This window comes from Coenobita brevimanus, chromosome 99, assembly GCF_032717465.1.
Source record: "Coenobita brevimanus isolate Jiangsu-jjx chromosome 99, ASM3271746v2, whole genome shotgun sequence".
Lineage (NCBI taxonomy): Eukaryota > Metazoa > Arthropoda > Malacostraca > Decapoda > Coenobitidae > Coenobita > Coenobita brevimanus.
Genome location: NC_137052.1, coordinates 19,765,402 through 19,778,092, shown reverse-complemented (window position 1 = coordinate 19,778,092; position 12,691 = coordinate 19,765,402). Strand labels below are relative to the sequence as shown.

At 40.3% G+C, this 12,691-nt stretch overlaps 1 protein-coding gene across 1 annotated transcript; it reads left to right on the top strand.

The window, feature by feature from the left end:
- The first annotated feature begins 210 nt into the window (after positions 1-210).
- LOC145414453 (uncharacterized) lies at positions 211-8,178 on the top strand. The gene is made up of 3 exons (XM_080284010.1): positions 211-514; positions 6,528-6,671; positions 7,305-8,178. Exons 1-3 carry the CDS (start codon positions 211-213, stop codon positions 7,934-7,936), a joined length of 1,080 nt encoding a protein of 359 aa, XP_080140136.1. The 3' UTR covers positions 7,937-8,178.
- The last annotated feature ends 4,513 nt before the right edge of the window (positions 8,179-12,691 follow it).

Here is a 12,691-nt window from a genome sequence, read left to right as displayed (position 1 = left end):
CCAAGATATTAATGTACTGCCTTATCCTGTGGCCGCCGTAACTCTGTTGCTTCTGACAGCCGATAGGTGTATATCGACCAATCACAGAGCCTTGCCAGTTGCCACTGTCACCGCTGTTTGGTTTTGTTACCCCATTGTAAACTTGAAACAAGTGTAGCCCGCCTATGTGGAAACTGCCAGTACATCATTTTATCTTAAGCGATAAAAAACATGGAGGCTGAAAGATATATTCCCAGCTCGACCGACGCTGGTACCAGGAGAAGACGCCCTAACTTCTCCAGTAACGAATTATTAACATTAATTAAAGAAGTGGCTTTACAGAAAAAACAGATTTTTGGCCCGCAGGATACAGCCGTTGCAAAAAAAGCCAAGACTGATGCCTGGGATAATGTAACATCTGCTGTGAACAGAGTCAGCAGGTTTAAACGAAACAGAAAAGATGTGAGGAAGAAGTTTCGCGACTTCAGATCACAAGTTAAGGGGAAGGCAGCTAAGGCAAAAAAGATGAAGATTGGTAAATATTAGTTTGAAAAAAAAAAAATGCATGATTGTTTGTAAGCCTAGGTTATGTATTGACAAAATATTGAGTACCTAAGTAAACCAGTTAACACCAGGAAAAATAAACCTATAACCATTTCTGAAGGCCAAGTCTTATATAGGCCTATGGTGCAGTACTTCTCAGCTATGTATGCATTTGAAGATACTGTATATAAAATTTTACAAGCTGTCCATACTGGTTTTGGACATGGAACCTGTTTTTATAATGGATTCTGTCGATTCTTATTTTGATGTTCATCTGGAATAAGTAATAATATAGCACAATCTTCCTAGATCATGGGAGGCCAGATTTTTTTTTTTTTTTTTTTTTTACAATAACAATGAAGGAAGGAAAAACAAAAGAATAAAAAAATAATGTGTACACCTGATCACAGGTGTCCTCCATTCATAAAAAAATCTAACAGTTGGACTTGAACAGCCATTGGTTGAAGTCTGGGGGGAAACTACTCTGGGGAAGGAGTTCCAAAGAAATGCACTTTGGGTAATAAAAGGATTCTGATAGGCAGAAGCTCTGCAATATGGCAGTGTGAGAGTCCAGTCATGAGCACTACTAGGTGCCCATGTAGCGCGGGGGAAGGCATGGAGAGGTGGCACAGTGGATGCAACTTTGTCTGAGCATTTGCCATAAGAGTATCTGTAAAATAATGCATGGGAGGCATCATTCCTTTTTACCTGTAGGTGAAGTAGTTCAATTTGTAACAGTAGGGTTATTTATAATTCTAACAGCTTTGTTCTGAATTTTGTCCATTTGTTTTTGTGCAATCTCTCCACATTCATTTCTCAAGGGTGAGCAATATTTCAGCTGAGAGCACACATGACTCTCGTAAACTACTATAACAAACTGCTCGTCAGTGAAGAAGCTGTGAACTCTGCACAGTAATCCAAGTTTCTCTAAAGTGGTTTTAGCAAGTGATCTGACATGAGAGGTCCAGCTGTGGGCACTGTTAAGTGGAACAATGAGAATTTCAATACCTTTAGAGATAGGATTATTAGTAGCATTGAAGGTAATATAGGAATCAGGCAGTATCAGTCTATTGGTAAATTGTATGTGTTCTGTTTTCCCTGTGTTAAATGAAACAGTGTTATTTTGTCCCCATTCCATGGTTTTATAGAGTCTTGACTTGTGGAGATTGCTATAGTGAGTTTGAGTTGGAGATATTAAACTTTGTGAATGGGTGTTTAAGTGTGAATGAACTGTGAAGTGTTCGGTCATCTGCATTTGAGTGAATATGATTATGGGTGACAAATAAGAGATTATTAATATGAATTAGGAATAGGGTTGGAGTCAGAACTCATCCTTGAGGCACGCTGGCATTAATCAAGTGGAAATTGGAATGTTCTGTACATATTTACTTTTCTCTTTCTGTCACTAAGATATGAAGAAATCAGAGGAGCAGAAGGTGATAGGCCATAGCAAGGGAGTTTGGATAGCAGGGAATGGTGCCACACTCTGTCAAAGGTTTTAGATAGATCAAGGGCTACTGCACGAGTTTCTCCATGTTGGTCAATTGATTGAGTCAGAAGATTGAATATTTCAACAGTGTATCTTTCATGGCAAAAACCATATACTGTATACGGTACTGTCTACCATTTCAGCAGAGAAGCGCAGGTTCAGCCTTATATTGTATTCCACTAATATCTGTGACCTAAGTACCAATCTGAATTCCATACACTTTTTCCTCCAGTCCATGTCTCCTCTAGCCCTGTTCCTCACAGAAACCCAAATCTCTGCCTCTACTGACGTATCCCCATTTTATTTTCCTGGTTACCATCTTCTGACAAACTTGTGTAACAAGGGTGGCACCAGGTGATATATCAAATCAGAATTTGCCTTATACACCATTTTGAACTTCATTTCAGTAGATTTTGATTATTCATTATATAAACTAAATTATCTAAATATTACCAAATATATCTGTATACGGTACTCTACCACTTGCTCAATGTTTCTTCAGAACCCAGTGTATTTGACTCCATATCCACAGAGTTGACTAACCTTAACCTCACCCTTACCACTGAAATTGCTGTTTGGGGTGATTTTAACGTCCATAATGTTGAACAGTTATCGTTTTTTGCCAGGACTGATGATACTGGTCTAGAATGCGAGCTGTTTGTAGAATCGTTTAATCTCATGCAGCTGGGAAAACAACCAACCAGAATACCAGACAATGCTGACGGTAACGCTTATGTCTTGGACGTATTCCTGACAGATAATCCAGATCAATACCAGATGCAAGTACTGTCACCACGTGGATCCTCTGACCACAATCTCATTAAAGCCTCATTAGTTAGGTGCCCCACCTTGCAATTCTGAACCTGTCAGGGGGACCAGATGGCACTTTGATGGGGCAGACTGGGATGGATTTAGAAATTATCTTTCAGAAATTCTATGGGAGTCTTTCTACTCCAGTGACATCAGTTCTGCCCAGTCCCACATTAATGATTTAATACAAGCCGGTATGGACATGTCAAAATGGTTTGACAGCAATTGTGCCAGAGCAACGACCCAAAAGTCCTTAGCATAAAACTTTTACCTAAAATTGAAAGCATCTGAATCACTCAGTCAATTTAAAATAGCTAGAAACTATGCAAAAGCAGTAACTAATCTCGGTAAATCAAACTTTCATCACAAACAAGCATCCAGACTATTACATAATCCTAATGACAGTAGAATATTCTGGTCAACTTTCAGTTCTTTTAGTAATAACTTTAACAAGTCAACACATATCCCCCCCACTAAAATCATGTGACGATAACTCTGTGAATTACCTGTGTGGTAAAGCAAACATCCTTGCCTATATATTTGCCAGAAATTCTACCTTAGAGGAAGTCAACCAGAACATCCGTGTACTGGAACTTGACTCTCCAGAAATAGCTTCACTTAAGATACAGACTAGATACGTAAAATCCATTCTAGACAATTTACCAACCAACAAAGCTCCAGGTCCAGATGAAATTCCTCTAATTGTTTTGAAAAGTGTTCCCCAGAACTTGCTGCCGTTCCAAGTAAATTATTCAGACTATGCATGCATACTTCTTCATTCCCAGATTCTTGGAAAGATGCCAATATCCACCCATTTCCAAAGAAAGGAAGTTCTTCTGACTCCTCTGATTACAGACCAATTCTATCACATCTTCTATTGGTAAAGTATCTGAGACAAACATCTTGAATCCAACAACTTAATTGGTGATCAGATCAGGAAAACAAGTGAAATGAATTATGACCTGTCACTTTTGGCAACCAACCTAGACCACCATTAGCCAGACTGGACCTGTGTAATTCAGTCCTAGCCACAGCTAAATTTCAGGAATACAATTTAGGGGCAGTGTTGGACCTTGTTGGAGGGACACAAGTCAAGAGTGAGAGCAGTGGAAATGAGTTATTTGAGAAGGGCATGTTGAGCCACATGGAGAGAGACTGACAAATGAGGAAGTGAAGGAACATTCTTGGTGTGGATGTAGATGTGATAGGAAGCTTTAGGAGAAATGTGTTGAGGTGGTTTGGCCTTGTGCAGAGGATGGAGAGCAAGAGACTGATGAGGAGAGTGTGTGTGTGAGTGAGGTGGAGGGAGTGAGAGGGAGGGGGAGGCCAAGGATGAGATGGAGGGATAGAGTGGAGAGGTGTATGAGGGAGGGGGGTGTGAGCTGGGAGCAGGGCAGTGAAATTGCGAGGGTCAGGGTGACATGGAGGCGGTTTGTTTGTGGCCACCCCTTACGTGATTAAGGTGTCTGGCAATAGATAGACAATTGGGCCCCATGTCAGCAGGGTGGCATTGTTAACATGCCATTTTAGGCAGCTTTTTAAAAAAAATACCAAAGTGGGACAGTCACAAGTAATGTGTGTTTTTAATGTTCAGTGTTGTTAGTCAGTTATTAAGGTAGGTTATCACAATTGGTTACAGTATATATCTGTAGCCAGATGCCCTAATCCCATAAGGGATAGCTGTTTGTCTTTGAGTAAGATGCTTAGATTACCGGTATATTAATTTTAGCAAATTTGATGATAAGTTAGTAAAGCTCCCATGCATATTTTGGCCTAAGTGCTCAAGCAGTCACACATGAAATTTAATCAGTCATAAAATTTTCCGTATTTGTCAGTGGGAACTCTATATCAGTCTAATATTTTGCGGACAAAACATTCTTATATTTCACCATTTTTAACAGGCACCAACTTATGTATGGTGGAGCTGTGCACCCTTGGTGGAGCAGCTGCAGCATCCATCTGTGAGCCAAACCTTGTATTTCCCTGCATTTCTTCATGGAGAAGGACCTTGGTCTGTGAGATGCTGTCTACCGCAAGGGATGCTGGAGCCCTACACAGTGCAGACTATGTACACTGTACTGTAGTGTACCTGTAGGATGCCCCCCCACAAAAGCAGTTGCATAGGCTACTTGTGGTCAGTGGATCTGCATGGCCAGACACAGTGGGGTTAAGCATCCATTTTATCAGTTGGTACATAAATAGCACCGAAATATAAAAGTTTTACTCAAAATATTTCTCTCGTAGATATACTGTATAATAACTAATCAAGCCAAACCTAACCTAACATTTCCGTATAATTGAGGCAGAATGGCATCCCCCATGTTGGTCTTGACTGTCTGTCTGTCTGTCTATAGCTGGACACCATAATCCCATAAGGGATGGGCATTTGACTTTGAGTTAGTTGTTTTATGGGTACGGGCACTAACTTTCCACCAACCCACTTGTTGACATGTCGGGAACATGAACGGATTGGTTATATGGTTACCACCCAGCATTGTAAATGGTTTCTTGGCATAAGGAAACCATTAGGCTTGTATCTCAGTGTAAAACCACCTGAAAAGGAATGAAGAGTAATAAAAAGTGACAGGAAAGATGGGAGAGATTGGAAGAGAGGAGGGCATACACAGAATAAGAATGATAGAGGTGAAGGAAGAAGTAGGCAATGCTACATCACATGAGTGGATGGTCTTGAATGTAGGCAAAGTTAAAATTGATAAATAACATAGGGTTGTGAGAACAGTTTATAGAGGAGAAAAATTGGCGATTATATAAGACATACAGTATAGTTTATGTCGCTGTACATAATACCACAATGGGTGGCCATTTATCTTTGAGTTAGTGGTTTTACAGGGAGGGGCACTAACCCTCCGCCAACCCATGTGTTGACACGTAGGGAACACATGTTGGTTGGCTAGGGCCTATATGGTTTCTGTACCACCCAGCATTGTAAATGGTTTCCTGGCTTACAGGAAACCATTAGGTTTGTCTCTGAATGTAAAGCCACCTAAAAAGGAAAGAAGAGTAGTAGAAACTGACAGGAAAGATGGGAGGAGTAGGAAGAGAGGAGGGCAGACATAGAGAGAGAATGGTAATGGTGAAGGAAGAAGTAGGCAGCACTACACCAAGTGAGTGGATGATGGTTGCCACACAAATAATTTGTGGGGTATAAAAGCTGGATCCATGAATGTTCTGTATTTTTAAAGACCTGCCTGGTGATTTTTTTCATAATGTACACTACACATTAGGTTCCAGTTGAGCCATTTGAGTTACAACAGAGGGTATTCCCAACTGAGAAACCTCTGCTTTGCTGTATTGTAGAGCATTATTTTGTAATACAGAATAATTGGTGCCATAATGCTTGAGAATCACTGTGTGTATCTTTTTTTCTGTATTCATGCATGAGATGCTTTGTTGTGCATATACTGGTATGTATGAATAGGTATACCAGTAAGAGTTTACTTTGGGTTACATTAGGCCCAAACTTGTGGTTAGTCCAGGTTTAGTCTAGACAGCGTTTTTTCAATGTATAGTCCATATTTCTGTTATTTTTTTCAGCTACCTACACTAGAGGGAATTAACTTCTGATAATTATTGAATATGGTAGATTAGTTGAAGTTAGGACTTGGTATCTGTGCAGATGTAATATTGTTGAGTTATTTAATAATCACTGAAATAATCCTTTTTTTTTTTTCTTTTTTTTTCTAAGGTGAAGTCTCGAAGGATATCATTTACACAGAAGCTGAAGAAGCAGTGCTTACCCTGGTGAATGTCGATACTCAGGATTTTGAGGGGTTTGAGAACATACAGGACAATGAAGATGATGACCTGGCCCCTGCAGCCAAACCAGCAGGTGAGTACTGTATAACTGAACAGTAGTTTTCTTTTTTATATATTATTTATCTATTATTATAATTTTTTCAGTGCTTCAAGTAGTGTTTTGATCTCATGCATTTTTATTAAAATGCACCAAGTACTTCATCATAATTGATATCATTATGAAAAATATGTTTTTAACTTTCCTTCGTGGTAGAACTGTGTGATGTTTATATAACCTGTATTATCTGTAGTCTTGAAATATCTCCTGTTTTCCACAGTGGCCATGACAGCACTTGTATAATGCTTCCTTGTTGATGTAAACACCCTTCCATGTCATATTGTACAGTACGGTACCATACCCAGGATCATTTCAGTAATTTTTTTGTGATTACCTTAAAAACTTTGCTATGTTCCTAACCTAAGCACCATAATCTCTCCTAATAATTGTCTCGCCAAGTAACATTATTTATTTGAGAATTATTATTACATATCCCTGGTCCATGCTGTCTTGGACTTTATTATATTATTCTGGCTGATGCCTGAATGAAACCCATACAGTATGGATCCTTGGGAAATCTCATGTAAAATTAAGAAACTAAAGCCTTGTTCAAGGCACACCTCATGTTTTATGACATTAACCTGCCTTTTGCCATGGTGTCACCATCAGCTGTGTCTACTATTGTGCTGCCTGGTCCCTCATGCACCCTGTTTACTACCATGCCGTCCTCACGTAACCGAACACCCAGTGGACCTTCCTTGACTGGATTGCCAGAGAAGAAGCCAGTCTCGGCACCACACGCAGGGGCAGAACTCAAGCATTCCTCATCAGAAACCACAACAGCAGGCTCCGGGCCATCCCCAGCCACTCCACCACGGTCAGGGATATCTGCCACACAATTACTGTCAACAGCTGGCATCAGGCAATGCTCAGGGCAATCAGAATTCAGTGCTCAAGAAGCTTATTATGGGGAGTTAAAGGACCTTAAACACAAAGAGCATGATATGGACATGAAAGTGAAAGAGTGTAAAATGAAAGGCTTAGAAATGGACTTGAAAAACAAAGAAATTCAGTCCCAGATAATGGAGATGGATCTAAAAATTAGGAATATTGACTATCAGATTAAACTAAGATCTTTAAATAATGCTGAACTGGAACGTGAGGCCATCCTGAAAAATATTGAATATCAGACGAAAAAATTAGAGGCTTGTGAGAAAGTGGTAGAGATGGCAGACAAGTTGAAGGAGATAGGCATTGTCTTTAAAAATAGTATTGGGATGGGTCATGGAAATGAGGCATAATATGTAGGTACAATAATAGGAAATGAAAGGTACACAGTTTGATAGGATGAAGAAATATTACTGTGTGGCTTATTTTACTGGGTGCTCCATTTTTTATGTCTCCAACATTGGGTGTAAGTTAGACAGTTCATTCTGAGTCCAAAGTGTCCTTCCATGCATGCAAGTGATAGTGTGCTACACATGTATTACTGTTTGGGTGCAAATGACCACGATCATTGCTGTTGTCATTCAGAATTTTTGTACTGGTATTAGTGTGTGGGTGTGGGTGGGTGGGTGGGTGTTTCATAATGTATGGAACCAGTAATTACCAGTATTTTATCATGGCATTGTGTTGTGTATTTTTCACGGATCATTTATTTTGGAGGTATATCTTTACCTAGTAATTTTATCTTGGATTGTTTTTCCCCTTGCTAAAATGTTCATGCAGTATGGATATAAAGAATTTGTAAATAATAAGTTCAGTAAAAAGAAAAAAAATCAGCATAATTTTTTTTGTGCCATACTTACCAGTTACTGTTTCAAAATGTACCATACAGTATTATCTAATTACAGCAATCCTCTGATTATTTGATGCTGCATTAACTGACAAATATCATTATTCAACAAGCAAAAAAATCTGTTGAAAATAAAGTAATAACAGCTTTTTTTACGGCATTAACCGACAGTGTGCCACTAACCACACAGAAACACGCAACATAATCTTTTAGAGTACTACGGTATGGGGAGTACAGTATAAATTAATTGTATATTTTATTGTAAAATACTGTATTGTTTATCAGGAAAACTGTTTGATTCCCCCCCCCCCCTAAATAGGTCCCATCCATCCATCCATTGCCAGACGCCATGTATCCCAAACGGGGTGGCCAAGGGCTTAGAGTTAATTGTTTTACAGAGAGGGGCACTAATCCTCCACCAACCCCACTTGACACGTAGGGATGCCAACAGCATCTGGTGTTGCCAGGCGGTCACCCATCCAAGTACTAACCAGACAGTACAATGTAGGGTTTTCGTATGGGTTACACCCCATAGAAGGGCTGGGGGGGAAGTATGGCATTATCAGAAAAAATGGTTTATCCACCATGGTTTTGGCAGAATTATGACAGATATCAAAGGATTACCATACATTCCAGGGAATGGTAAAGTATATTGATGTCTTACGGGACTGGGTTGGTTGGGCTGGGATGATGGTGGTTGGTGGGGTACAAAGGAGGAAATGTACTTTGTGAAATACAGTATGGAGTGTTGTATGTCAACTGGTAGTTGAGGCAGCCCTGGTCATGCTGTCCACCATGTCGGAACATAAATGCGTGGGATAGATGGGCAAGAATGGGTAGGATGGTCTGGGATAGTGGTGGATTGTAAGGTGTGTTGGGGAAACTAAATGCAGTTGCTGTTGGTGTCACAGATAGGCTAGTGCTGTAAAAGTTGGAGGAAGGGGAGCAAAATATGGGCAGGGTGAGCAGAAAGGAGTGGGTGAGATGGGTCATGATGGTGGGGCTTGGCAGGACAACTGAACCCTGTGAAGATGGTTTTTATATGAGGGAAAGCACTGGGAGCAGAGTTCTTAAAAAGGTTAATGTGGAGGAGTTGGTAAAGCTGAGGTGTGTGGAAAGGAGTGAGTGGAAATGGTGGGTGATGGAGCAGGGTGGAAGTAATGCAACCATTAAATATGGGCTTTATATGTTGGCCAGTATAGCCATGGCAGTGCTTCAGTTCAGTATTTTCTCCTAGCAGCAGGAAGATACAAGTTAGCATGCACAACTCATATATTTTCAGGAGGATCTCTTCCCAACATTATATTTTATGTACAAATACCTCTGTACAGTACAAGACTATATACTTTTTGAATAGCTGCTGCATATTCTTTAGTGGCAAAAATGTATTAAGGAATTCATGTACACTCAATCTTTGAGTAACGCGTTTTTGTTCTAATGCAGTCAGCATAATACGACAGGTCATATCAACACGTGGAAAAACTCAAGCTCACACTGGAAGTCAGCTGGCCTGGCGATGAAAGTTGAAAGTTGCGTGCCGTCACCCACCAGACTCACCATAATTGGCCAGCTTCCATCCGGGTACCTGTTCTAGGCACACTCATGGCCAGATGGTTAGACAAAAATTTATGGGTTTTGCAATTTGGGGGGATGAAATGGAACAAAAATTTATGCTAATCAGAAAAAAATTACTCTTTCATTCATGTGTTCTCGTACATTAACATTCATTTCCACATTCTTCGTTCGATTTTGCACTTCCCAACACATTTCAGACCGACTGAGAATACGGCTATCAGTCCTTTCTTGCATCACACTGATTTCTACCTGCACTGTGCAGCAAGATTTTCATTTGTGTTTGAGCGTCGAGCGAGGACACTGACTCTTAGTCGTGCCGTGTAATCAGTCCCAGCTACTCAGAAAGCAGTGCATCCTCACCTTTTCCCAGAAGTATGTGATCGTAAAGGAGTTAGAGCATGGAAAGAGGCAGGTAGAAATTATGCCCAGAAGTATGAGATAATAAAGGAGTTAGAGCATGGAAAGATGCAGGTAGAAATGGCACAAAAGCATGGCAAGAATCAAGGCACCATCAGAACAATTTGGAAGGACTGGGAGAAGATGAAGAAGATTGTGTGTGGGAACCCTGGTGATGCAAGCCTGGCAGCAGTGAAAGTTCATAATGTTGTCCTGAAGCTGACTGAGAAGCTCACAGGGCATTATGTAAAGCATTAGAGAAGGAACAACTAGCCATATGCTCAGTCAGTCGGAAATGTGCTGGGAAGCATGAAATCAAACAAAGAATGTGCAATTGAACACAAACATACAAGAGCACATAGATGAAAGAATAATTTTTTTCTGATTAGCAAACATTTTCATTCCATTTCGTCCCCTAAAACTGCAAAACCTGTAAGCATATGGCCTAATGTCCCTACCGAAGGCTGCATGATACGTGAGAAGGCAAAACATTACGGCAACAACAACATTGGGATTGGGGGGCAGGGGGAGAGCACTAGGGAGCTAGGCATCAACTACACGAGGGTACCCAGCCCAAATTTTGTTTTTGTTAATGCTATTTTTAATTCCATTAATATTGTTAATTACAGTAGTTATATCTCATTCAGTATTTTACCTGATGGTGGGTATAAGTAGGGGTAACTTACATGGAGTAGGGTGGTAAGAAGAGGTAAAAGTGAGAGTTTTGGAAAGTCGCTAGAACACATTGTGTTGTTGTACATGCAAATATATCGCATGAGTGACGTGGGTTTGAGTAGCACGGACTTTGTCCAGTCTGTACTGTCCACATAGCTCGAGGATTGAGTATATTTACGTATATGAAAGAAAGAAAGAAAGAGGAGGATTGTGGAAAATTAGCTTGGTCCCTTGAATGTGGTGGTCTTTTTAAGGCAGAATACCGTTGTCTGGTACAGTAGTAGGTGGGATAAATAAGAATAATTATACGAATATACAATATATGAGTATAATATGGGGGGCTTGAATGGTGAGTGAATAATTGTGAAGTCCATTGCACTGTGTAAGAAGTGATGTGGTGATGATGCTGAATAGTTTAGGAATTAACTGACTCTTTTAACCGCTTACCATGAAAGATATGTTAGGTGGGGGGGGAGGGGAACACTGGATTCAAGAGATGACGTGGACAGAAACCTAACCTACCAGATGTTGATGTTCATATTCTCTGTGCTGAAGGGTTGCCAGTAAAGCCGAGATCAGTGCATGTCAGCTGTACAGCAATGTCAAATAAGCTGACAGTAACCTAAGGTAAGTAAGGCAGGAAGAAAACTACTGGAGGTGTGGGCACCATCCAGCCCTCTTAAGCTACCAGAAGAGGCTGGATAGCTCCGTTACTGATGCCTGTCCAGGATGCAACACAGCATCCCTTACGCACATTATGGAAAACTGCATTGCACACAATCACCTATGCCAACAACACAACATACACCCTTTGAGAGCTCTGTGGGAAAGCCCGGTCTCGGCCATGGCCTTCCTAAGGGACTCGGGGCTGTTAGGCCAGACTGCCTAGGGAACAACTACTACTACTACTAGTAGAGGACAATCCATGTTTACTTATGTCAAGTTGAGATGAGCTTAGAGCCATGACAATGACAACAATAACCCATGACATCATATGCTCATCAAGCAAGATTTGTAGGCAGTTGCTGTATGAAATTAATCATCTTTAGTGCTGAAAAGAGTACAACAGCATACAATTGAAAACAACATATCCCACAACTAACTATACAGTTCACCTTCTAGCAAATGCTATATAATCCTAATTACAACATGTGGTGTATAAAAACTGAGTGAACTTTTAATTCAGATCACTGAGTGCAACTGAAGTTGGAAGTGGACGAATGAAAGGCTGTAAATTGTGCTGAATAGTACTACACAACAATTATCCATATTATAAATATATACATTACAAACAATATCAGTCATGGATAATGACAACTTTTTAAAACCACAAAAAAATCTGCAATATGCCATCTTAACATCAATGCTGTACCATCACCAGATACTGTACATAAATATATACAGATAAAAGCATCATTCAGTATCCCCCCAAACAGGGATGGTGAATTGCAGGAGATGGAGAGCAACTTCATCAAACAGTCCACAAAGGTCACATTCATAGATGCCTGATGCCACACCAGCAATAACAACAGTTCTCTCTAGATCATTTTATTCACCACAAAGACACTGAATTGGAGGGGTCTGATATACCCCTCCTTAACTCCACAGCATGATG

Coding starts and splice junctions, on each gene's coding strand:
- LOC145414453 (XM_080284010.1), top strand. CDS start 211: ATGGAGGCTGAAAGATATATTCCCAGCTCGACCGACGCTGGTACCAGG. Junction 515..6,527: donor GGCAAAAAAGATGAAGATTG/GTAAATATTAGT, acceptor TTTTTTTCTAAG/GTGAAGTCTCGAAGGATATC. Junction 6,672..7,304: donor CCCTGCAGCCAAACCAGCAG/GTGAGTACTGTA, acceptor TGTCACCATCAG/CTGTGTCTACTATTGTGCTG.